General features: G+C 36.1%; 1 protein-coding gene across 50 annotated transcripts in view; it reads right to left on the reverse strand.

The window, feature by feature from the left end:
* ANK2 (ankyrin 2) overlaps positions 1-27764 on the reverse strand; it is a 619163-nt gene that overhangs the window by 107243 nt on the left and 484156 nt on the right. For 34 of the 50 annotated variants that reach the window (XM_070609318.1, XM_070609320.1, XM_070609350.1 and 31 more), the window contains 9 exons: positions 25427-25612; positions 24973-24996; positions 21921-22019; positions 20586-20684; positions 14119-14217; positions 8797-8994; positions 6499-6597; positions 6238-6336; positions 1010-1108 (listed from right to left, as the gene is read on the reverse strand). In XM_070609318.1, the coding sequence (XP_070465419.1) occupies positions 1010-1108; positions 6238-6336; positions 6499-6597; positions 8797-8994; positions 14119-14217; positions 20586-20684; positions 21921-22019; positions 24973-24996; positions 25427-25612 (1002 nt within the window). The remainder of the gene's footprint in view (positions 1-1009; positions 1109-6237; positions 6337-6498; positions 6598-8796; positions 8995-14118; positions 14218-20585; positions 20685-21920; positions 22020-24972; positions 24997-25426; positions 25613-27764) is intronic. The other 16 variants (XM_070609330.1, XM_070609316.1, XM_070609363.1 and 13 more) reach the window with 2 other exon arrangements.

A 27764-nucleotide genomic window follows, 5' to 3' on the forward strand; every position in this document is an offset into this window, starting at 1 on the left:
AGTCTGGAATGGAGTTTCAAGGTTTCTGAGCCCAATCTTCAAATTGTAATGATAAAGACCTGGAGGCAAAATGACTGGCCTGAAATGACAATTTGTGTGACTTGAGACAAATGCTTCCATTCCAATACAATACTGTTTCTAAAATGAAATCACGATTGTATGACTCAAGCTGAAGTGAGTTCTAGCTTAGGTATATCAAATATTGAAGAAGAGAAAGTGTTTAAGTACGCCATGAGAATCCCAAAGATGCTAGTGCGAAAGTTAATGGAACACGTGGAAGAAGAAGTAGAGGATACAGTACGTTGATACAAAATTACTGGTATATTTGGTGTAAAGGAAGATGTAGAAAGAAACCGGACAGTGAAATTTTTTAAAAAATGGAGAAAAAATCAACCTGTGGGGGAATTAGAAGCAATTAGAAACAGAAGTCCAATCAAGCCATCTCCAGGGCCCAAATTCCTCTATTCTGGGATAATGGAAGTACAGAATGTCTACATATGTAAAATCATATAAGAAGAACAGTAGAACTCATTATAGAAAAGAGGAAAGTGAAACAGATGAAGGTAACGCATTAAAACTTTCAGTACAATTTGTTTTTAAATAACTAGTAAGGAACGTCTGTGGAAATCTGATTGGCTTTGGTGGTCAGACATGAGTGTATAGTATCAATATAATATCTATATAGTATAGGTAAAGTTTTATAATTCAGGAAAATAAAGAGATATGTGAAAGTGCTCTTATAAGTAAAAAAAAATTAAAATGTTAGTCAATGCTGTATTTCTTAGATACTAAACTGTATATTTTTTCAAATGTCAATGTTTCTGAAATTGGGGTCTATTTTCCATTCTGTATATTTACTGTACCATTTATTTTTTGCCTGAAAAACTGTATTGAATTGATGCTTTCACTTACAGTCCCTGACCTATCCATGTCAAGGAAATGAAGATAGCACCCCTCGTAAGGATAGAACTCATGCCTACAATGAAAGAGACCCCAACACCAGACCTACCCTGGCTCTGGCATCGACAAGGGCGCCATTTCTCAGAAGGCATCGGACCACTTCCACCTGCCCCGCCCGGGCCGCCATGTGCAGTGCAGTCTCCCCGCGCTGCCGGGAAACAAAGATCGTTAAATCATGAGTAAACGCACTGCTCTAGATGGTGAAGAACAAAAATGTGCCTTTTTTGGTGACACTCAGCATTATATCCAAAGGTTTAAGAAATCTATGAAAAGGCATAATTAATTCAGAATTATTGCGTCTGGAAAAACACAGTTTTGTATCTTCTCTGTCTTCATAAGGATAAAACAAATGTTCTATTTTATTTTATTTTTTTAAGTCCGTGACAAACCAGTGAACTTACCCAAACATCCAGGACACCCTGAGGTTAGCTTCATAGTCAACCTCACATAACCTATGTTGTGTTTGGTGATACAAAGTTATCTTTTATGCTTCAAACCTGAAATCTGTCATTGTCACACTTAACTGTGTGATTACAACTTGACCCCATTTTAATGAGAAACTCTAGATGCTGAAGATTAAGCCAACCTGGTGCAAAAAAACTCATCATTTGTATCATACAAACGTCATTCCTTTCCAGAATTCAAAATTTACTTCTGAAGTAAACTACTATTTTGCATCTGCTTTGTCGTTGTGTTATGAGAGTAGACAATGACTGTTCATACAAGGAATCTGATTTGCCCAGCAGGTCCCCTATTTATTATTAATGAGCATTTTAATATAGACAGTTATTTGAGAGAACTACTGAGAGATGAGAAAAGCAACTGTTAACAGTGTCATCTGCTGACGTCATTCCCCAGGGATCTTCGGGCCACATCAAGGTGGGACACACTTATCAGGAAACGGTAGCTTAAGCTGCACCTTGAACGATGATGGTTAGATGTAGGAGAATTTTCTCACTGGGAAGACAGTTAATGACTAACTCTAAGAGAGGGGGTTGGTTGGTTTGCTTTAATCAACATAGTTTTAAACTACATGCAGTTCTGAAGAAGCCAGGGGTTCATTCTTTCAAACACTTCTGCAGTTAAAAATGAACAAGATACTGGAATAAAAGTTATTACTTTTAGTCATCACAACTATTCTAGAAAATAAGGCTGACTTCAATGAAGTAAACTATTCCAAATAAACTAAATTTATCCTAAAGTTGGTTATGGTAATTGGATAATTCTGATAAATTCCAGTGAATAATTTCTCCTGATTTCTTGCACAACAAACATTTACATCTAGAAAATGAACTTTATTTTAGTAGACAGCTCACAGTTCATTTTTTCCCAGTATTCACAGACCATTCCTTATTAAGTTATGAGAAATTTATTTCAAATGATTCGATTTTGAAAGCATTAAACTGGACATTTACTCTAATTTTCTCTTTTTTGTTGATGATTCATTTATCCTCTAATGGCCTTATTGTCTGATGACATATTTTGACTTCTGTAAAATAAATGTATCTGGAGTATGTTGTTTAATAAAATATATTATTGGAATAGTAATATTTGCCTTCAGACTTTGGGTGTATGGCAAGATTTTAGCTCTGTGGACAACCATGATTCGTGACTTGTTTTCTATATCACGGAAAACCTGCCTCTAAATAGATGAAGCAAAGATCTTCTAACTATTAAAAACAAAAAACAAATCCCCTCATCTTTACTCTATTTCTAGGTCTTATATAAGAATAGCAATTTTACTAATTTGATAGAAATGAAGACAAAAATAAATTTCCCTACTAGAAGTTAAGTTAAAGAGGCTCAGGAGTACTTACTCAATGATGAATTTATTATTTACTTTACAAGCCAAGTTTTATTAATAAGGTGTTTCAAAATGTAAAGTGTTTCCATTAGTAGTTTTAATATTTCCAATACCCTTATTTTATACTTAAATAAGTTATTTTTATGGTGTTTACACAGTTGAAATTGATGAGTTAGATATAACACCTAATCTAAAGTATTAAACACTATATTCAAAGAAAAGTTATATGTGCACACATGGTCTCTCCACCTTAAAGCAATGGTCTTGTTCAATTCTTATTTAATAGCTCTGGGGTAATCGACTTTTATTATAAATTGCCCTTACCCTTTTATATTTGTATTACCCTTGTTTATACATAAATTATAAATAAGAAATAAAAGAGAGTGGATATTATTTTGATCAATAACTCCCATTTCTTGATTGTTGGGCACATCATCTTATTCAACACCCTTGTTTTCCTTATCTTAAGCTAATTAACTTTAAGGATTGGGGAAATCCTTAAACATAATATGAAGTGTGAACTTAGCCATCAATCCATTGATTTGCTATAAGAAGAAAAACCTTGGTAATACCCACATTGTACTCTGGATAGCCCCCAAAATACTTGGGTTTCTACTCCCATGGTTGTCAGTAAATACTTTGCATTATGGATATATTACAACTCGCAGTTCAGCTTTCTAGGTTTTAAAGTGCATTTGTGAGCTTTCTGGAAAGGGAGCTTTGCAATAATAATATCTGCATGTGATTGAGTCATTGGTACACCTCACACTTGGAGTGAACTTTGACACAAAAACAAGACTGGCAAGAGAATGGGTATGCTCATGTCCAAAGCAGGTACTAAATTTCATGCCCCTCTTCTCAGTTGTTAAAACTGACTCTGCCGACAACTACATTGACTTCCACTTTGGCTGCATCAGTTGGAAAGCATCAAAGCACGACAGACAGCATTGCATTCAAAACTGCAACATGATTTCAGGCAACACACAAAGGCTCCAAGGGTGGGGTACATTGGGGTCAGGAAATGACCAGCTCTGACACAGCAAGCAGGCAGTCAGTATTCACACGGTCTCTTAATCAACCTGCGAAGTTTTGGATCCAGCTGCCATATCCTCATGTTCTAAGAATACAAAAGTTCATCGGCATCCCACGGCTAGAAAGTTAGATTCCTCTAAATATAGGGTTGCCAGATTTAGCAAATTAAAATACCGGATGGTCAGTTAAATTTGAATTCCAGGCAAACAACTAATAATTATTTTAGTATAAGTATGTCTCAACTATTGTATAGGATACACTTATATTAAAAACAATTATTCATTGTTTATCTGAAACTGAAATTTAACTGGGAGTCCTGTATTTTATCTGGCAACCCTGTATATATGGTATTTGCTTCCTGAAGGACACATCATACAAAAATCAAAATAAACAAACAAAAAAAACAACTAGGAAGCATCTGGAGGGAAGGTTTACAGTGGCAGGTGCCTCTCAAGTATTTGTTTGGAGGGGGCTGAAGGGAAAGAATACGTAATAGACAAATGAGAAGATAAAACAAAATGAAGAACTTTAAAATGACCAACTGGTGGAAGTTAAAGTTTAATATAGCGATTGTCAAATTTGGGAGTCTTTAAGAGCCTAAAGGATGTCAACATTTTTACTGTTTTAATTAATGTTTCATTTATCTTTATTTGAAAATCTGCATGTAGCCTATGTAACATTTTTTGTTGTTGTTGCAGAGAGGGGCATAACAATATGGAGTCATTTCTTAAGTGTCAAATGATTTGGAATTGGTCAGTTAAGAAGCAAATTAAAAGTAGCCACAGAATTATACAGCCATTTCATATGGATTTTCTTTGATGATTTCGAAAAAATCTCCCCTCTGAAAGATCAACCTAGGGGATTTCCATCAAGCATTGCATAGAATGTACTTGTAAATGTTATTATTATAACACAGTAACATAATTTAACATAGTATCACCATTGCTCCTGTGATCCTGTAGGCATTGAAATGAAATAAGGATAATACAGTATAGTAGGAAAGTGCACAGAGTACTTTTCTTGAAAGTTATTGGTTTGTACAGATCGCAAATAAAAAAAGGGAGGTGGTCATCTGTCAAGAAAAAAAGGATGATGTTGATTTTTTTTAAGTTCTGAGAAGGGACTAGAAATTAAACTCAAACTGACATGTTGTGAAATTACTCTTATCCTTAATGGAGTAATTAGAGATTAGCATATAATACTATTACTTTAGGACCAATAAAGTGTAATTAGGGAAATATAGACCATATTTCCGTTCTTTCATGGTTTTATGCTCCACTTGTGATTAATATGAATAGAGAGTATTAAATAATATTTAAAATCAAATAAATTTATTTCACATGGATTTTTTCCATGCATCAGAAACTTCAGCGCAGAAACAGTGTGTAAAATACAAAGAAATGAGAATATGAGAGGGAATACAAATAAAAAGTGAAATTGAACATTGTTGCACAACTCAAATGGAATGAGATACCAAAAATTAGCAACAATAGTCAATCAATTGCTTTTGAAAATATGATTCATTTTAATAATAAGCACTAATGTTTATTTGGGGAGAGTTATTCTGTGCATACTTATAAAAAATCTTAATATTCCAGTGGCCCCTGCTGAGCTTCAAATACATGGCCGCATCTTGGGGACAGCAGGTTCTCTTGCTCAGGAGAAAATCTGCATTTGATGATCAAAGTTTAAAGGGGCAGACTCCAAGATAATGAGAGAAATACAAGCAAATTGGAAGTAAAAGTCCTAATCTAGATTACATACAAGAATTCCGGGAGATCCAGTACTTAATGACAGGATGAAAGTTGTCTGAGACCAACATTCATTAAAGGATACGTGAAAAGGTTGCAATGGTATAATTATTTCAGGTAAGAGAGGACTCCACTCTAGCAAACAAAATCAAATCAAAATGAAAACTTGAAGGTTAGAAAATGAAAACTCCATGTAATTGAAGGAAGGAGAATTTGATATCAAGTAAAAATCCCTAATATTGGTCTGTCTCTGGTTATTTATTTGATATGATTGATTATGGTACTGACTTGATATTTTAACCAAAATTACCTGGAATACAATTCACTCAAGCAACTAGAGGGAGCCCTGAAGATTTTATTCCAACCAGTCATCCATTCATGTTCACAGGAGCTTTTAAAATGTACTTTGTTTCCATAAATGTATTTAAGATGCATGTTCAATCCGTGTGCACCAGGAAGCTGAAACAGTCTTACTCCACAGCTTCCATTTTATGTTTGAACACATTTCTCACCCTATTGAGGTTCTTCTCCACGAATTCTAGCAACTACTTCAATTGTTATCACTAGCACTCTTCTCAAAGCTCGGCCGCTGGCTTTGATGACATGCACACAACACCCCTGCACACTCCCACACTCTCTTCTCCTCTCGCTCTTTCTCCCTGCGGTTATTCTGACCCCAGCCATACTCACAATGTTAGTGACATCTGGAGAGGCTCCGTTCTGCAGCAGAAGGAGGACAATGTTCAAGTGGCCCATGAAGGCAGCCACATGTATTGGTGTGAGGCCAGACTGCGGAACAAAGCAACAGCAGTTTTACTCCTCTGCACGGTGAGAGCTTTGGGGCTTCTTCAGATACATACAACTTGAGTGAGGAGGACAGAGATGGGCGGAAGGAAGGGGAAGAAGGAGTAAGAGAAGCAATGTTTCGTGACAGGCTGAAACATTTTCTACCTCTGTGATAGCCTGGATTGAAGCCCCATATTTCACCAGCAGTTCCATGACTTTGATGCGGTTTTTCTTGCAGGCAATGTGCAGTGGAGTAAAACCGTTCTGTGCAAAAGACAATCAAGTTAGTTGAAGACATGCAGAAACGATTCTCACACAGCTCCATGCTGGCACATTGCAGGCAGTAACGTTACATCGTCACGTACTGTTACCATTTCTTCCAATGCTGTAGGTGTTGGAATTTGGGAAAAAAGGTGGTGGTGTGTTTCTGTAGACACTGAACTTTGCTTATATATGGTGGGCCTGCATATAATTCTGTTTGTGGGGGTTACAGAGAAAACAGAAGTAAAGAAAACTACATGGGTCTACTCTTCAAAGAAGGAAAAATAGAGGGGCAACTATCCTTTAGAAGTTCTAAGATGTTTTAAAATATACTTATTGGTCAGGTTATGAAATGGCTTGAAGACAAGAATGTATCTTTCTGATGAAGGACTATTTCTTAGAGCATAAAAACCGTTTATCTGTTTTACCTCAAAAGTCTAAGAACATGACTGCCTCTATAATAAATGTTTCTATAATAAATTTTGCTACCATTTTCTTCAGGGAGGAGATGTTGCAAATGAGCAGAAATCTTTATTTATGTTGATAATTTTTTATATCCAGAAGTTATGTATCTTATATTAAAAATTTTTTATAAAGAGTGTATATTAGCAGAAATCACTATGTTGATAATAATTTATATCCAAAAGTTATGTTTCTTATATTAAAAAGTTTTTATAACATTTGTCAATCAGATACATTTTATTTTATGAAGAAATGAGTCTTAAGTTCCTGAATATTTTCAAGAAAAGTATGGAGAATTTCTGGAATAATTGTTAGGAGATATCTCTCAGAGGCAAAGGAATGTGGAGAAGAAATCTTTAAGGCACTTTCTAACTTTTCAAACTAGGCTAATGTGTAAGAATTGTGGAAAATTACATAAAAATTTGTTAACTAGCCCCATGTTTAATCCTATGTGTTATATTTAAGTATTATATTTTTATGTGGAGAATGATCACTATATAGAGAATAGTTACATCTATTCTGCCAGTTAATAAGTTTGCATGTCCCAATGGGGTCTGATTGTCACTATTTTTCTACACTAGCAGTTCTCAGGAAAGCATATGGTCTTACTTAACCCAATGACTTAATATGCTTCACAATTTTTGTTAAATCATTTCCCCTTTATGAGCTATGTAATAAGCCAGATATAAATAGCCACATGTATATGCAGTACTTAAAGATTGCAATTATTAGATTGTGATATTTTATAAATGTACTGATCACTATCAGATTGAAAATGAGTATTTTCCTCCTTATGAGAAAATAAATATTGTCACATAATTGCACATAACTCTAAAAGTACATTTGCTTCCCAGGCAATTAGTAATAAATCGATTCAAATGGAAAATTTCTAATAAAAATAAGATTCAATATTTGATAATTCTAACAACATTTTCTTATCTTAAATATTGTCTGAAGACTAATTTAATGGACATAAACCATGTAAATGTATAGAAAAAAAGGATTTGCTTTTAGTTGGGGAATTAGGAAGCAAAAGGCATAAATTAGTACATGCCTAATACCTCCAATGATTATTGTTAGAATATCAGTGAAGCGAGGAAGATTTAATTCAATATTAGACCTTGGGAGACACAGAAGCTGCTCTAGGGGCAGCCTCTTGCAGATCTGAGCAGTTCCTGGAATGGTTTCTATAAAATGCTTCCTGAAGCAACAAGATGCTAGCATCATGTTTCTATTATCCCATGGTTGGGTAATCAGGTCAATAAGGAGAATCTCCAAGTGACGCTTCACAGGCTTAGATTTTAACTATCTTACATAATCAAATCTAATCACCGCTTTCAAACTTTTTTTCAAAAAGAGATTAATAAAGTTCACCTTTTTTACACCTTTATTCTGACTCTATATAGAGGTGTCTAGAACTTATTTTATAATTTCTTATTTTTTGATTTCTATTTTCCACTTAAAATTGCTTATCACTCCAGGTTTTTCATGTCTATCTGCAACTCGCTAGTTGTGGAAATGGTACCTTGGTGTTCTCTCAAATCTATCCTTGCTCACCATCGTTTAATAGCAAACCGTGAAGGCATGAAGTAGGCAGGCAGCTTGTGGGAGGTGACAAACTTAGCAGAATTAACTACATATCCATAACCATGCATTGCTGGTGTCTGCACCATTGGTCAATCAATGTGGGTTTGCTCGTCTTGATCTGTATTCAGTTAATGTGGACTGGGCCAGGTTTACCAGGGCTCTGGCGTTCGGATTGGCTCTCTTGTCCAGAAGGAGTTTGGTTACACGGTAGTGGCCACAGTGTGCAGCAACATGGAGGGCAGTCAGGTAGTCTAGGGTGACATCATCAACAGGGGCCTTGTGCTGTAACAGGTGCTTCACACATTCCACGTGGTCCCCCTGTGCAGCCATGTGAAGTGGAGACAGCCCATTCTGTGCATCAAAATAAAACAAAACCAAGTCCACATTTTCGTCATTACTTCCAGGTTCTGAAACTCAACAACGTCAATTCTTGATCTCTGGCACAGTTGGTAGCAGGGAAAAAAATAATTTCCATTTGACATCTAAATATAAGCAGATTATGTGTGTCAGAGAGGGAAGCTAAGAGAACACTTAATTTCATAATTATGCTATTCTTAGGTAAAACCACAAATTAATATGTCTTTCGTGAATGAATACAGAGTATGTGTGGCAATTCGATTGGACCTCATAATTATTAGGGAAATATTAGATATACAAAAACAAGCGACAGCTGATGCTTAAATTATTTTTATCCAATTCCGTACACGGAATCTATATTCAATTAATCTCTCTGCATGAATTTCTTTACTTCTAAATGGAAGAGGAGGTGGATGAAGGAGGAGGAAGTGGATGGGTCAGGGAGAGAAAGGACTTCGATCATCCACGCTGCTCTGAAATTCTATGATTCCTTTTTTCTATCATGAGAACTGAATTGGACTTGGAGAAAGTAGTGAGGTAAGAGCTAGAAAAGCATGAGGCAAATGTGCACCATGTGTCAATGATCTCCCAACTTTTAAATTTTGAGGATGATCTAAATTTATCATCATTGATACTGCTCCAAACAGCTTCACCTTATTTCTCAGAGGTCAACAGCAGGAATACAAAATATCAGGGTAATTCACTGATAATTATCAGTCTGGGTAAGATCCTCATTTTTTTTAAGTTAAATAAGCTTACAGGAAAAAATATGTAAAATTAGGAAAGAAACTAATTAGAAAAGATCTGCCCATTAAAGAGAGTGGACCGTTGTCTTTTCTTAATAGTCAATGAAAATAAGGTCACTAGAAAACCATTGTTGACCAAGTAACCAGTGTGGCAGTCATAACATTCAAAGAAGCAGAAACAGTGTCTAGAAAAGAAGCCAGAGTAGGCCCAAGGCTGAATACTCCCAACAAGGAAGGTGGTTTGAACAGTGAGGGACAGCTAAAAACAAAAGTGTCAAAATCTTAGTTGTGGTGGTTTGTGGGTGCATATGTGATTTTAAAGTTATTAGTGTATTTTTCCATGTTCTTGACATACTCTTTATTCATAATTATTGCTTATATATTGAGAAATCCATAAAATGAACTTAGAAAAGAAAAGCAGGTTGATGAGAATGTATTTATGCATTGGGGGAAGATAGTATAAAGCACAAAGTGTAGTAGAAATTCAGGCCATGGCAACATGTGGACTGGTGTGTTTCATGTTTTTCTGATATTCTACCCATCTTTAATGCTGTTTTATCCACTTAAAGATCATGTGGAAAATAAAATCTTCACTATTTAATCTTTTGTTCATTTTACAAACCCTTTCTTTCATATTTTCTGAGTGCCTACTCAGCTCTGTTTAGGTACTGAGGAGACAGCAGGGAACAGGATGGCAAGGAGCCCCTGTCTTCATGGAACTTCCATCCTAGTGTGGTGGGCAAACAATTCAGAAAGAGCAAAATGCAAATGCATAGTACATTGGAAGGCTGTCAATGTCAAGAAGAAAACCAAAGCATAGGATGGCCAAAGAAGATTGTGTATATGCATGTAATTCTGTATTGGGTGGCCAGAAGTGGCCTCACTGAGGTGAGTTTGGACGAAAGACATGATGATACTAAGAGAGCTGGTCCTGTTGATTTGAGGGGAGAGCATCTGAGGTGGAGGAGAAGCAAGTACAAACATGTTGTGTTGGGACCACACCTAGCATGACCGATTAACAGTAGGGAGGAGAATGCTGCTGAAGGCAAGTGATGAGGCGGGTGTATAAGGAGAGGAATTCAGAGGTAAGGACCCCAAGTCAGAGCAGGTGCTTTGACTTTTACTCTGAGTGAGATGGGGTGCTCTGGAAGGTTAGAACAACAAGATTACCCTGGCTGTTGTGTCGAGAATAGACTAACAGGGTGAAGAGAGAAGAAGCGAGGCCAATTAGGGCCTCCCGCAGTCATCCAGGTAAGAGTGATGGTGCTCTGGACCAGGGTGGTGGTAATGGGACTGTTGAGAAGTTGCTGAGTTAGTGATACATTTTGAAGGACGAGGAAACAAAGTTTAGTAACAGGATGTGGAAAGAGAGAGAAAGAGAAGAGTCTAGCATTATATGAGGCATTTCGTCTGAGAAACTGAAAGAATGGGATGGCCATTATTTGAGATAAGAGAGACTGCAAGGGGATTAGGAATAGGTGTGGGGGTAATATCAGGGGCTGAGCTTTTAACTTACTAAATTTGAGATGCCCAGTGGACATCTCAGCAGCAAAGGAGGGTTGACATCTACATATGGAATTCTGCAGGTACACATTTGTGTGTCATCAGGGTATAGGTAGTATTCAAAGATGAGACTAGATGAGATTTCTTAGCGAGTGAGTCAGACAAAGACACAGTGTGAGTTCTGGAAGTTCTAACATTCAGAGACCTGAGAGTGAGGAGGAACTACCAGAGGACACCGAGAAGTGACAGCTAGAACAGAAGGAAAGCCAGAAGAGTAGAATGTCCCGGAAGGCAAATAAGGAAAGTGTCCTGAGGAGCGAGGAGTAAACAGTTTTGTCAGATGACAGCAATGGGGGAGAACGTAAATGATACAGGCTCTGATGCATGTCATTGGAGAGTCGGAAGGTAGGAATCTGTAGAAATGCTCTTCTGATTGCTTCCATTTTCTCAGTGCTGTGGGAAGTGAAGACAAGGAAAGAAGTCCAAGAAATTTGGAGAAAAAAGGAAAAGTGCAGAATGGTCAGGTAGCAGGGAGTGAGAGTGACTAGACTTGGGAAATACACTGTGATTGTCAGGCAGATTAAAGGCAGACTTGAAGTTAGAGATCATGAATTTAAAACAAGCCCAGTCCACATGGTCAGGTATTTCCTGCGGTCACATTCAGCTGCAAGAGTGTGAGTTGTATTTAATTAGGGTGAAATGTAGGAAGTGAGTATGAATATATCAGGAGTGGTGTGAATAACTATGGAATTTGTGCTGGGCAGAGGTGAGGGCACAAAGTGAAGGACAGTGAAACAATGACTGACGGACCCAGCAAAATGAATGAGAGTTAGCTGAAACAGAGAAGGGGGTGGCTGGAGAGTGGGGAGGTTAGACACAGAAATTACAGAGGGTTGACAGTTACCAAACTGAGAGGCCAGCTAGAAGGATCACCTACTGCTCTTGCCAAGATCATTAAAGTCATCAGGAACTAGAATCGTGGTTCTAGAGAAGAGTCACAGTTTGCTGAGAGCTAGAATTTTCAAAGAATGAGGGGGAGTGACAACTAGATGGATGAGTATTTGCTTCAAGGAGGAACAATGGATGATTCAAAACTGGGAGTTCTTGTGGAGGGGGAGACAGAATAGTCTGGCATTATATGCCTTTTCCACTCAGGCTAGTGGCACCACTCACCAACCAGGTTAGTTCATCTTGTCTCTGTTCTTTACCCTATACATAGCTCTACTTTTAAGAATTATCTCCTTATCTATCTGAACCACTAAATTCCAAACTTCTTGAAAGTATAGACTGTGTATTATTTCTCTTGATAGTGCCTTAGTTATCAGAACACTGCCTGGCACATTGTAGCTAATTACTATGATAGCTGGATGCATGGATGAAGGGATAAATATAGTCATGTAGTCACAGACGGTTTATGCTGGATCCTTACACATGAATATTTGATTTCACAAGAAGGCCACTAAAAAAAATTCGATAAAGGTAATCCATGGTTTCCATTAGTGACATGACAATTACAGGCAAATTCTGTCGACAAGATTGTTTTATAGTTCATGGAAGAATATATCTACCTAGCCTCAATTTGATAGAGACTTTTCATTAGTTTTAACGTGGCTGGTGAGATTTTGTTATTTCCATTTAAATTTCAATCAGTTTCCTCAACAAAACTTTCCGCAATTATCTCTGCATTACCCAGCTCAAAATGTCACATTTCAAAGGCAGATTTCTCCAACACTCACAGTTTAAGTAAGAGAATGAAAATATATGATTTGAAGCCACCTTTTCACAGCCTGTGGGGCATATCTTTAAAGATTGAGTTCATTCTACACACATTTTAAATGTGTGGGCTGGTTTTTACTCCAAATAATTTCAATTAAATGTTCAGTTAAAATATTACATAAATTGAAAGATATTTGCTCATGTTGGCTTCCTTATTTTTCTCAGCTTACCCTTGTAACACCATCAGTTGATACCAACCCTGGTTGGGGGATTGAAACTGGGAGAAAATTTAGGAAGCGTCCTTTGTCTGAATTTTTGTTGTTGAAGGATTCAAGGGTCGCTGCATATCCTATTAAATAGCTCTGTGCGATTATCTTCAATTTGTGTCTCATGATCTTTTCTCGTAATCCAATGTATAGGTGGAAAATGGCAAATTGTACAGTAATAAAACTTTTAAAATACATTCTATAATGAAAACCTCCAAGAAATCAGCTCATCACGTGGGTTTTTTAAATACGGACAAGCGTTTTTCCCATGTTGAGTGTATTGATGAAATGAGACAATAAGTGCTAGATGTACTGTGCCATAGAGAACAACTTGCTTGTTTAATGGTTCTTTGTGGATGGGCTATCCTAACTCAGGCTTTCCATATCATCTACAAATCCTAATTATAATCAACCAACACCACTGGTGAGTAATTCTTTTTGCTAACATTGCCTAACAGAGAAAGATTGGAGAGCTAAAAGATTTATCTTCTATTACTAATTGTGCTGCTTTAAAAGACAATTTTATAGTATTTTATAGTCATCTCAGAGAATCATAAAAATATAGACTCACAGAATGTAAGAGAGTCTCATTTATATATAATATTCTCTTTTATATATAATACAAATATATTCAAATTTCCAACTGTAGTAAGAACAGCAGGTAAAAATATAGGAAGAACTTGAAGGTATACAACACATCTTAAAGATGCATTTATTAATTTTAAATAATTTTAAAACAGTTTGATGTATATTCCTCATTACTAGCACACAATTATTATGCAACTAGAAAATGCCTGGCTGATGCTTTGATTCCAAGAAGAATAGAGAGTGTAATAAAAAGTGGCTTAAAGCGTTGTTTGGATCCCTTCTTACCCATAATGCCTCACCTTAGTCCTTGCCAGCAAGGGAGCACCCCGTTCCAGCAGAAGTTCTACCACTTGGTCGTGCCCACTTCTTGCAGCACAATGAAGTGGTGTCAACCCATCCTGCCAAAAGAATTAAAGAATTAGGCCTGAGTTAAACTCTTTTTTTACAAAGCCAAGATTGTATCTATTGCTACCTCAAAGAGAGAGTTTCCTGAACTCAATCCTAGTGACTCAATAGGTCAGTAATAGAATTTCTACTAGTTAAATGAAAGAGAAAGAGAAGAGTGAGAGAGAAATCTTGACAGAGAGCCAGAGAGAGAAAGAGAAAGAGAGAGACAGGGATTGAGCAAGAGAGAACCCACATGTGGAGGTTCAATGTAAAAAGATCTGTTGCTGGTCCTCTGTTTGCATATTCAGGAAGATGGAAAAGCAGAGGATGCTGCATTTGTTGACCCTGAAAGCCCTACTTGCTGGGAACCACAACCAAAGATTAGATTGTTTACTGTTTTCATTTTGGATGTCCTAATACAACTTTTACTTAAAAATTCTTCTTAATCTAATTTGTACATTTATCTTCTCTCTTGAATTGTTGCTATTGTCATAAATTTTCCTACAATGCTCCCTGCTGCTCATAAAAGGGAAGAGCCATTTCTTCACATGCTTCTAAAGGTTTCTTCACATGTTTTACCACATTTTATAAACTACATAATTATTTCTCAAACATGAAAATTGTTATTAATAAATAGCATTAACACTGCCTCAAATAAAATTATATGTTATGTTATTTATAAAACTTTCTGACCTTGATACTTCATAGGTAGTTTCTGATTCCAGAGCAATTCCCAAATACCCTCTGTCTTTTGGATTTTATTTCCGTTTAGGTTGACATGGCCAGAAAACAGAGTTGGTGGGAAATATGAGGCAAAATGTAAGAACACTGAGCAAGAAGTGAGAGAGAAAATGAAATCCTGAGTACATAAGTTAGCTAGTGTTTTCAGTCTTAAGGAAAAAAAAGCAAAGATTGTCACAGGAAAAGAGATTGAGAGCTAGGCAGCAGTCAGAGAAAATGCGGGGTGCCGAGCCATTAAGAGGACTTCAGAAGCTTCTGATTTATCCAGAACTCAAATGGTCTATCTTCATGTCTCTGTTTCCAGGACCATCTTTCTGGGTTGTGCTTTCCTCCTAATAAATATAATTCCTCTGGATTACAACACTCTTCTTGATGCAGCATTCTGGGATTTCTATGCTAGATACCTTCCCTTGCCTCTCCACATCCATGTCCCACAGACAGAACTCTCTAGATTATATTTGTGGGCTACCTTGCCCCCTGGCTTCTGGTTGGGTTTGGTCAATGGGAAATGCAGCAAGATATGGGAGCGACTCCCTGAAGGCTCTCCTAATTCTGGCTGTGTCTCTTTAGCTCCTGCCAAAGCAGCCTGCTCCATACAATTCTCTCCTTTGAAGTTCTGGTAACCACTCTACTCACCTTTCGGGTCTGGGATCGGTAAGGCACCCTGTGGCCACTGGCCCCACGGATACTGCACCATCCCTTCTGCCTTCCCTTCACTCCACCCACAATGTTATAAATAGGCCCTTTAATAATCTCTATGCAAATTACCAAATTTGAGTGTGCCATCTGTTTTCCGCTAGGACCTTGACTGGTAATGATTCCTTGCTGTGTTAAATCTATTTAGCTAGTATTAAGAGACCAAGTAACCAAAACAGATCTTGCAGGTTTTTTTAATGTTGGAATTAGCATGAAAAGACTGCCTTTTCAGAAAAAAGTATTTAACTACTGCAATTGAGATGCCAAGTTATTTTAAAGTTTGCCAGAGAGGAGCCTAAAAAAGAAACTGAGCCGGCAAAGCGATTAAAATGATTATGCTTCTGTATCTTCATAACAGTACCTTGTGGTGGAACTACAGAGCACTAGTGGCTATATAAGGTATAAAGGTATTGTTTTATATGAATTAAATGAAATATTCATTGTGTAATCATGTTGAAACCTCCAACATATTCTCCGAATAGCAATAGGAAAATAGGGAGAACATGTAGTAAACGGACAAAAACATCAAGGGACAATAAGGACTAAATTGGTTCTAAATCTTACATTTCACTGATGCAATTTATCTGCCCTTATAAAGAATGTGTGAATTATATCAAATTTAAGTTGCCCATCATGCTTAATCTGCGATTTTGGATATTTTCTACAAAGAACAATATCTCGTTATTGCCCCAAAAAATTCTATCAAAGTTTTGTATTCAAAGACTTTTTTACTTAAATTTTCTTTTTCTTTGCTCTTAGGGGCAATGATCTGTTTGTTATCTTTTTTCTTTTTTTACTTAAATTCTTAAGGTGGTGTTTGAAGGTTACTTTTTTTTTTCCCTCCAGAATCCTTTTCCCTAAGTTCTCTTTCTCTCCTCACTAGAATCACTTCAAATCATACCATGATGTTGCTAATTCTTAAAAGGAAAATCAATCAACGTTAGAGGGACACCATTTATCTAGCTGGTAACCCACAGCATGAGCTTCTTACAAGCATTTCTTTCCCTACCTTTTCTTTCCTCCCTCTCTGGTTAGACTGTTCTTCCAGTGGTGCATCCCAAAGTCTGTAGATTAACATTGGCTCTGCTAATTACTAAGCTGTGTGTCCTAGGTCAAGTTACACAACTCCTCTGAAACTCATTTCTCCCTTTGGTAGTCTCATTTCTCAAATGAAGACCTCAATATTTTCTCAACAAGAAAGTCATACATACTTCATAAGTTATTAGGAAGTTGAAATAAGATGATATTTCTCGACAACTTAGCAGGGTGCTTAGAACATATGCTTACGACAATTGGTAGTCACTACTGTTTTTACTTTATTACTTCTAATAACAAGTAGCAAGTGTGATCTCTTTTTCTGATGGATTGTTTTTCATTCATTATCCTTTCATGTTTTTCATACACTTTTATTGTTTGCATTGAAATATGTATTTTAATACTTTAACCATAATCTTTATCTGGAGTATCTCCACAGTGAAATAATAAATAAATTTAAAAATAAAAAAGAATAGTGCCCTTAATAAAACTGAATTAATAATGTCATTTTTAACCAGCTATAAAGTTTCTGTTTTAACATTAAAATGAGGTTTTTTAGATACCAGAAAACCAAGGCTCTGTGAAAATGTCTCAGAGCGTCTCACTAGATCCTAGTCAATGGTGAGAATGCCAGGGAGATGCAGGATGTCCCCCTGAACGACAGTGCTGGGGAAAGTGGGGAGAAACTCTGGGAAAGATTATTTTTAATTATCCTAAAGCCTCTCTATATCTTGCTTTTCTACAGATAAAGAAAACTTCATACGTGAGAAAAATAATGGGAGGTTCGAGGAAAAACTCTTGATAGAATATACTAACTTCTGAATGTTTAAAACTAATCTGATTAGTAGGGGAAATTGAGACCTCTCTGATAAAAAAATGAAAGAATAATATTTATATTACTTTTACTTTCATATATAGAAGCTCTATTGTATTACCTAAAAGGATAGTCAAAAACAAAATAACATTTTTCTATTTTAAAATATATTTCAAAAGACAAAAGCAAACCATATTCCTTTGTTTTAGTAATGAAATATTATAGCTCCAGAACTCGCCCCACCATTCCAGACCAGTCCTTGTTTTCACTATTTACCTCCCGCTTGATTTTGCCTTTGGGAAGAAGGATATGTCTTTTAGTTATAGCCACAATTGAAAGAACCTAAGTGCTTTTAAAGTCCTGCTCCTTAGAGATGAGGAAATATTTTAACTTATGGGGGAAGAAGCTTAGTGCCACCATTCAATATTGCACCTCATCCTGGGGTGTGTTGGAACCAGCACACACAAACTAGTGAGAGCCAATTTTTTGCACATCTTTTCCCAATTCTGCATTCAGTTAAACCACACTGGTAGCTCTGATTGGCCATGAGGGAAGTATGGAGTATTTATACCATGGAAATCGGCAAAGGCAAGGGCTACAAATCAGGGCGTTTTTTTTTTTTTTAAAACCAATCATTAAACTCTTACCAACACACTGCCGTCTGATCCCTTGGGGACTGTTGACTTGAGTCTCTGAGGACAGGGACCTAGTCTGCCTTGTGAACTGTTCTATATCAAGAGTTCATAGCACCAAAGAGGAACTCAGTAACCATCTGTTTAAGGAAGGAATGAACAGAATGTCCACACCACGTATCCAATTAGAAAATCTATTTTTGCTTTATAAATTCTTGAATGAAATTCAATTTATTTGCTGTATCTAAAGGACTACTGCACTGGATGGGCTGTCTGCTAGACTGGATAAATACAGTCCAAAAAGTCCCTGTACAGAAGAAACCAAGCCTTACGTTTGATTGTCAGCTTGCTGAAGGATAAGGAGTTACTGGTAGAACTAGCATAAGCATCGATTTCTCTCCACTTCTTAGTACTCTTCTTATGAAAATACAATGCCTATTTGGAGTTAGACTTTTAAATTGTATAAGCAAATGGATGTAGGCCATGCAAATTAGAGCATCTTTTAAAGAACTAGAAAATGTGGTGATGATTAGTAAGAAAAAATCAACTGCCTCAATAATGAATGAATACTCCAGAAAAGCATTTGTAAGATCAATGTGAACCCTTAAGACACTAAGATAAGAACTTTTTCCATTTACAAAGTGCTGTCTTTCCATTGGTGCTCTCAATTATTAGAGCGCCTCAACAGAAATGGAAAGGTAACTGTAAAGGGAGACATTATGTTAGTAAGGTACTTCAAGGAAAAGATACCGAAACTCTTTCCTTTAAATATAAAGAACAAGTAAGCAAAACATGCAGCATTGTGCATAACTGTTCCAAATTCTGCATACCTACAGCATAGCAAGGGAAAAGGCGTGCTGACAAAGCAAAGGGTAGAAACCACATAAAACTATGATGCAAAGACATTGGACACCACAACAAAGATCTTGACACACAGAGCAAACTACTCCAGAACTCCCACATGATAATACGACACAGGTGCTGTGGACCAAACGTCTTAGAGAAATGAGATTAAGAGAGCAACATTTCCTGAGGTCATTAACAGCCAGAATATATAGTCTGGGGCTGGTGTGGTTTCTGGAAGCTCAAAGATGATAAGGCTTTGAACAAAAACATTTGCCAGCCTCAAGATTTGCAAGGGAACTCGATCTGATTCTGATTCCTTGGACTATGAGAACATGAAGTCTCAGAATTAAAATAAGTGAGGACAAAATATCACAAGGGATATATCCTATCTACCATCCTCATAGACTTCTTATACCATATATTTAAAAATTTTCATATTATAACAATGTTTAAAGTTTTGCTGAAGTATATCCAGGTCTGGGGATAATTAACCATGTCCACTCCAGAGAATTAACACTGAAGTACTAGTTTAATGTTTTAGCTAGTAACTGCATATAATTTCAGTAACATAATCACAAATTATTAGTACCTAAGTAATTTGCCCACCCCACTTAAAAAAAGACAAATAATAATACCTAAGTGTTAATTCTCCCACAACCTATGAGGTAGGTACTGTTATTAGCCTAAGTTCAGAGAAAGTAAGTAAACTGCCAATATCAAGCAGCTAGGAAGTAGTAGAAGCAGGATTTGAAATCAGGTCATCTGCCTTCAGAGTCTGCACTTTTAACAGTTGTTCTCTCCTGCTTATCTAATTATCTATCTGCTGGGAGTGCATAAAAACCCAGAACAGTATTTTACTTAACAAGATTGACATGAGTAGAAGTGCACTATAATAACTGTATGCCTTTTCTCCATAAGCATTATAGCAAAGCTCCTGCTTACGTCAGTACAGCATAACCACTTAAGAAAAATGATTTAGGGCCAGCCTGGTTGTGTATGGTTAGGTTCACATGCTCCACTTAGGCAGCCCCTGGTTCACGGATTTGGATCCCGGGAGAGGACCTACACACCACTCATCAAGCCATGCTGTTGCGGCACCACACATACAAAATAGAGGAAGATTGGCAAAGATATTAGCTCAGGGCCAATCTTCCTCACCAAAAAAAAAAAAAAAGAAGAATGAAAAATGATTTAGGAATTGAAAAGTTAGAAGCAAAAGATTTTCAACATGTATTAAAATATTTTACGTAAAAGCCACACTCTCATAGCTTAATGTATATTGATGAGTTTGAGTTCTTTATATTTACAGCTAACCACATGAGAGGTGTGTTAAGTCCAATCTTTGATCTTTGTTCGCAGAAAATCAATAAGCAAGGACTTGAAAAATCATCTCATTGAAGACCTAGCATTCTGTTTCTCCAGGAACTTATGAGAAAATATTAATTCCACTTTACAATGTGAAACCTCTAAATGCTGTATGAAGTTTCAATCAAATCTAAGAAAGCAATTTCCTTGAAAATTCATTGCCTATGTTTAGGACTGGTATTTTATTGTACCTACTAAAAGAATACAAGAAATAATAATGGTAGGAAAGTGAAAGAGCAGAGACACTCACCCTAGTTTTGGCATCGATCTGACCACCACGATCCAGTAGGAGCTTCACCATGTTTGTGTTCCCCCTTTTGGAAGCCACATGGAGAGGAGTGATTCCATTCTACACCATGGAAAGACCAAACAAGAGCATGTTGGGTAGGACAGGGCATGATGGTGAAGACCTTGTGTTAGAGGGCACAACGGAGGTTGTGACCTATGTGGTAATTTGATGCAAGGGTTCTAAAGTCTTAACGTCTTCAAAATTTCAGGAACAAAAAAGCACACAAACCACAAAGCACTATAGTTAAGGAATGAAAAATGGAATGAAACTGTATAACTAAGTTAGTCAATAACTACAACATAGGTATTGAATGTACACATTACAGTCAAGAGACAAAGGGAGCACTTTTGCATAATAGAAACAAAATTTCAGATTCTGTCTAGGATTGAGCCCAAGTCCAAAGTCTATCTTTCTTTCTGTAACACCCATGCACTTAAAGAATCTGGGATCTTAAAGTTGGCTATGCTTAAAAATAAAATATGCATATACATATCAATACCCAATGGAAAAATATTTCTGAAAAACACGTTCTTCAGAATAATTCAGTAGGAAAAACAACTTGAAAATAACTCAACATAGTTTCAGTGCAGAAGACTTCTAAGAACAAAGCACCGTATATACAAATTAAATTTATTTATTTTATTGGCTATCATATATCATCATCTTGACAAGGATATGTACCTCATTTTTTCTATGTCATAATTTTGCAAATATTCAAATGCTGCATTTACTGATTCATATTAAGTACACTGAGTATTATAATTATCATGTAAGTGTATTCTTTCCAATAAAAGCATACCATTTAACATATAACACAACATGATGTCTTTTTATGTATTTTGGTAAGACTCGTTATATAAGCAAATTCCTAATTCATTAAAAAAAATTCTCTGTCGAATTGTGTGCCCTATAATTATTGTTAAGACACTGTATAAATGTACTTATACATTTTATACTTAATGTTTTAACAGTTTCCAAGTTATTTATTGACTTGAAGCTGCCTATTCATGACTCATGGTGTGATCTTTAGATATAACTGCTCCTACTGAGGTCAGAATTAATATTCTCCTTAACCATTGCAAATGATTTGTGTGCTTCTGAATTTACACCTTCTTATTTTTCACTTATTGGGTCATGATGACTTCCTGTGACTTGAAGGAAAAAATGGAAAATCTAATAACTCCAGCACAGATCCAGTTAAGGAAAAAGAAATAAAACATTTATTGGTGTTCATTTTTACTTTAGTAAAATGCCCATTTATTGCTTTCTAAAATGAAAAAGTATTTGAATCCATACCCTGGCTGTGAAGTCCACAGCAGCTCCCCGGTTTAGAAGAAGAGTTGCCACGTTGACATTTCCATAATGGGCGGCAATGTGCAAAGGAGTAAAACCACTCTATGGAAAGCAAAGAAATTGAGTCAGTAAAGCATTTTACCTCCATATGTTGCAGTCACTGGATTAGTGAAGAAAATCACATGGTAACTGTCTACCTAATATGTGAGCAATACAATTCAGATAAATGCTTATAGCCTAGTGCTATAAGGTGGTAAATAAGCAAACATATAAACAGGTCAATAAATATCCTACATTTCTTGGCAACATTGTTTCTAATTACGTTAACAATTTATCTATTTATGAGATTTGTTGTTTATACAAAACCATGTTTCTTGAGTTGGTTTGGCTTTTCAGAAAAACAGAACTTGATTAAACAAGAAAGTTTCAGCCACGGGACTAATACAATTATGAATAAGAAATGTTTTCTCAAGAGAAAAAACCGAAACTTCTGTTTTTTTTGATTTTTGAGGTTTTTTTAAATGAGAAACAGCATTGGTTGGCATCGTATCTTTTGAACTATGAAAAATATTGTGAGAAATTCTTACAGAGGATGTACATTCATTCCACATCATTTAACACTGTCCTGATATTTCTATGCTCTTTAACAACTGTGTTTAGTCAGACTGTGTTACAGTGAAAAAACATACATTAAACAATATACTTGGCATCAATATGAATACAAAATAAAGAAAAAATTCAGCTGAACCCAGTTTTGAATATTAATTAAACCAAATTTCGTCAATAAAATACGATTGATATAAAATAAAATAAGCAGGTTAAATCAATTATCTGGGCATTAGAGAACTGTTTACTCTAAGAATGTTTAAAAACTGAGTCTCAAAGTCTTAAATGAAAGAAAAGTATACTTCCTTTCATTTCTTTTTCTGATTAAAATTTAGTTATAAATTTTTGCCATTTCATAATAGAAGCATATTAACTCTTATCATTCAAGTATGCAAAGACATATTATCTTTGCTCTCCATAATTTTCATTACTTAATAAAAAATTATAGGAACAATAAAGACTGTTCCTATAAAATTGGATGTCAGATCCTATAGTTCCGAAGTTATTTGTATTGTTCTCTTTAATCTGGAAATGGACTAGGATGTGCATAACATTGTTTTTAACAAATATCATCTACATTACAACCATTGCTTTTCTATCACTTGATATATAGGCTCTCGTGATTTTGTTTTGAAAATGGGCCCAAATATGCATTCAGACATGTTAGGTGACAGAAATTCCTCTGTGCTATCAGCCAAATTAGCTGCAAGTAATTTCTGGCTGCAGAGAACCAAGACATAAAATAAGAATAGTAACTTTTGATCCAAATCCCACGTTGGTGGTCAAGATGTTTTCATTTTGTGTCTACAGGATACCAAATATTCATGTCAATATGGAGGGAAAAAAATACGTCTACAACCTGGCTATTATCTTATAAAATGTCAAAATTTTATATTTTAGGAAATAATTGACTGGATGTTTTTCATTTTTATCTTGATATTTCCTGTCACCCAGACATGTCCTGAATGTGCGTCTGTAATTCAAGTCACAATTTAATTTCAGAAAAACATAGGGATTGCTGGTGAATCGTGTTCAAATTATCCAGCCATAATAATATTACTTTTCTCAATTTCAAAAGTAAACTAATTTATTGTCTGACACAGCCTCATTGACCATCCACAATGCTGCCTCGGGCTGTGACTCTTGGATCAACACGAGGCTGGAATAAGCCCCTGAGAGGAGCTCTCCCCTGATTAACACGGAGACAGAAGGCTCAGTTCACTTCCTACAGGATGATCAGGGCAGCGGCTTCCCCTCTTTGTTACTGTATTGTCCTCGAAGAAATATTTCTGATTCAGTCCCAATCTACCCTACCCACTGCTTTCAACACAATGTGGAAAGCCAATACTGCTTTCAGATATGTATCTTACACAATTACCAAAATTCACTTAAAAAATTAAAGGTATTAAAGTCAGTAATCAAGATACCAATTTGTACAGCTGCAGTCTTGAGCAATTTCACCGAGCAGTTGGCCTTTTTTTAAATCTCTGACCTAAGCTCCATGCACAGATATGGAACGGAAGAAGTGATATGAATAATTCACATATATTCACATCTCAATGGGTAAATTTGTCAATAAACAAGATATTAGTTTAGAAATATACTACTCTCAGTAAATTCGAAGTGTGTATGTTCCAAACCCCCACAGTGATCAGATGAGATGTTCGTCTCAAACTCCCCTCAACAAAGTGAAAATCAACCTACATTATTAGTCACTTGCCTTTGAATATTGGTTAATTTTTATAATATACTTTCAACAATGTTTGTGTTCATGCGTCTCAGGAGCAAAGGTCGAGAGACCACCAAACACACACACACAGACACACAGACACATGCACACACACACTATCCTGAGAGGCTTTTGCACTGAGTTTTCTTGTTGATCGACGTGACTTATCTTGGGATGTGGAAAATAGACGATTTCACGGCAAGTATTGTAAGACTTAGCAAGATAAAAGCAAATGCTTTGCTCCTGATATGCTCAATATCATTATTGATCACATACAATGTGGTTTAAAAAAATATGGAGAAAAAGGGCAACCATGAGACAAAAGGATTAAAACAGGGACCGAGAAATCTCCTTAAATTTCACTTTGCTAAACTCTAGCCTGAGAATTCTCATGAAGAGAAGTAAGTCACATCTCTTACTGGCAAAAAGCTAATAGTACAGCTCACTCAGTAAAATATATATTAATGAAGTTTCATTTCCTGCTCTACCCTAATAAGCTATTTAAATAGTTTCAATGATTAAATAATGCTTCAAATATATGTTACCTTAATTTTTTTGAACTATCCATTTGCCTCAATTATGGGAAAAGTTTCCAAATTAATTTCCTAATAATGGAAGTTCCAATCATTAGTACGAATTAGTGAGCATTTATTCTAATTGGGAAAAAAACTAAAATAAATAAAAACAAGGTATATTTTGGTTATAACCACAATACTGTACCTCGGTTGTCCTATTCACCATCATCTGAAGCAGTGTTGTGTGGGAAAAAGAGGGAAGATATTACACAGTGCAAAATGAAGGAAACAATCTTCTCACGGCAAGTGGATACACTGTTCCAACATGCCAAAATGCATTCTACCAAGAAAAGACATTCCTAATACAACACAATACAATTTTATCTTTCTAATTCTGTTTCTATTATTTCTGACTATAAATAGAATAAACAAACAGATTTCTAAAAAGCTGAACCTTATCTTTTAAAGAAAATTATCTTTAATTTTTTTTGATTACTGTACCCAATAGATAATCCCCTTTTTCCAAAATACCTCTGAAAGTACTTTATCTCTTTTGATGACCAGAAGTAATTTTGCATTATCACCATGGCCTACTTTGTCATCTCCCAGGAGGAGTCTGGCAGCGAAGAGCTCCTCTCCACAATGTGTTCAGCTTTTACCTTGGATTGCACGTCAGCATTGTGATCGTTCTGAAGCAGGAGTGCGGCAGACTTGGTGTCATCTTTCCTAGCTGCAATATGCAGAGCTGGCAGCCTCACTTTCCCTTTGGTGTCATTCTCCAAAAGGATGGCCACTGCCTGGTTGTGTCCTTGCTGGAGTGCCACAGCTAGAGGCGTAAAGCCGTCCTAGTAAAACAGAAGAAAAAAAATCTTTCATTAACTTTTGCAAGTGTGGGATTCGACGCTAAGCAATGATGTGTCTAATTTTTGAAGTAACGCTGAAAACTGGCAAGCAAAGCAAAAGGATTAAATATTACTTTGAAGACTAAAGCAGATTGTCATCAGTTATTTGCAGTACTATGGATTGACTTCATCAGATTGTTTTCTTAATTTCTATTCTATATGTTTTGAAAAACATTGGCATTCCCTAACGGAGCATATTGCATACTGGATGTGCTCAAATGTATGTTTAGAATGGAAAAATAAAAGTCAGAACCAACCCTAAGTAATGCCTGCTTATGGAAAGGAGAAAATGAGAAGGGTAGAAATAATGATGTCCAAGTCTGATTGGGAACCAAAGATATGGTAGCCAAGAGAGGGAAGTAAATTATATAATTAACTATGCAAGTTGCTAAATATCTCTGTTGCTAATTCTCTTTGTATTGATTAGGGAAAAGCAATAACAACTGTTAATGGAATGGTCTGTTACCAATTAATTTGGGAAGTCTGGGACATCATATGATCCCAAACTCCTCAGCAAATAAGGCTAATTCATTAATTTTGTACTTAGTTGAATTTTATATTATTTAGATCATTTAGATCTAAAATTACAAGTGCTAGGTAATGTGAAAAAAATCAGCTTAATTCTAAACTAAATTCTAAACTTAGAAAACAATAAAAAAAAAAATCAGTAGCACAGATCATCAGAGTTAGGAGTCTTAGGGCTAGATAGATGACCACGCTAGAAAACTTGGGAGCCATGATTTCTCTCCAGAAACAAGTATTCAGTTAACAGAAAGGTGACAAGTAAGTAGGAAAAATATATAAGACCTCCCTTACTGTACAAAAGCTTGAGAATAAGTTGCAGAGTTAGAAGTTTCCATTCATAGAGACAAGAGATGAGGGCAATAGAACGGCGCTTTCATGACTGCACTCTAGAGACAACGGCAGTCTACCTCAATCCAACTACTCTATTTGTTTTCAACAATAATTTTTAAAAAGGTAACTGTAGACTTTTGAGGGAAAATCATTTTCCTCAAACGCATTGTGTCATCTATGCACTACCACAAAAAGAACTGAATTGTTAAAATAAGAATTGAATTTTAAATAAACACCCTACTTGATAGAATGGAAGAGTAAAGTGTGTGGTGTCATAAGAGGACAAATAGCAGCCTTAACTGGGAACTTTGATTGGCACCAGTTAAGCACTCCATGGGTGAGGCAAGAACAGGCTCTCACCTACATCGTTCACGTGACTGCCCTGCAACAGTGGGATGGTTTATAACAGAGGAGTGTAGGACAAGGCATTTGCTGACAGTACAGAACCTAATTAAAAAGGGTTTAACCTTCAATTTTGGTAACATTGAAGAAGAAGGAAGAAAGTAGAGAATTCTACAAATGGTTGTGGAAGGACAGTGAATTCCCTTCCGAGAATTTAACTTTGATCTCCACCACTTGGATTTCATTCTAATCTATACTCCACAGAGGAAGGTAAATATCGAGAATGATTTTTTTCAAGTACTTCAACTAACTCTATGAAAAAGGAAACATATTAAAATTCAGTAGCTTCATTTTTCATCACTTATTTACCAATGCTAATTGCTATAATTATGGGAAATTTCAAAACTTTAAATATTCTTTTTCACACACGAGAGTCAATGCCATATGAAATGATTTCATAATTATTTGATTTTTAAAGTGGTCACAATATCTTGATCAGGAATTAATCTTTCTTTCTTTTTTTTTTTTTTTGAGGAAGCTTAGCCCTGAGCTAACATCTGCTACCAATCCTCCTCTTTTTGCTGAGGAAGACTGGCCCTGAGCTAATATCCATGCCCATCTTCCTCTACTTTATATGTGGGATGCCTCCCACAGCATGCCTTGACAAGGGGTTCGTAGGTCCGCACCCGGGATCCGAACCAGTGAATCCCGGGCCAGCGAAGTAGAAGGTGTGAACTTAACTGCTGCACCACAGGGCTGGCCTCGGGAATTAATTGTTGCAAATTGGGGCTACTAATGAGTTCAGAGTAAGTGTTATCTTTAGGCAGATTCACACATGTGCACCAAACTGTAGAAGGTACTTAGTGACAACCTAAAATCTCAAATAGTAATGAACTAT

The sequence above is a fragment of the Equus przewalskii genome, chromosome 2 (genome assembly GCF_037783145.1).
Source record: "Equus przewalskii isolate Varuska chromosome 2, EquPr2, whole genome shotgun sequence".
In the NCBI taxonomy this organism is placed as follows: Eukaryota; Metazoa; Chordata; class Mammalia; order Perissodactyla; family Equidae; genus Equus; species Equus przewalskii.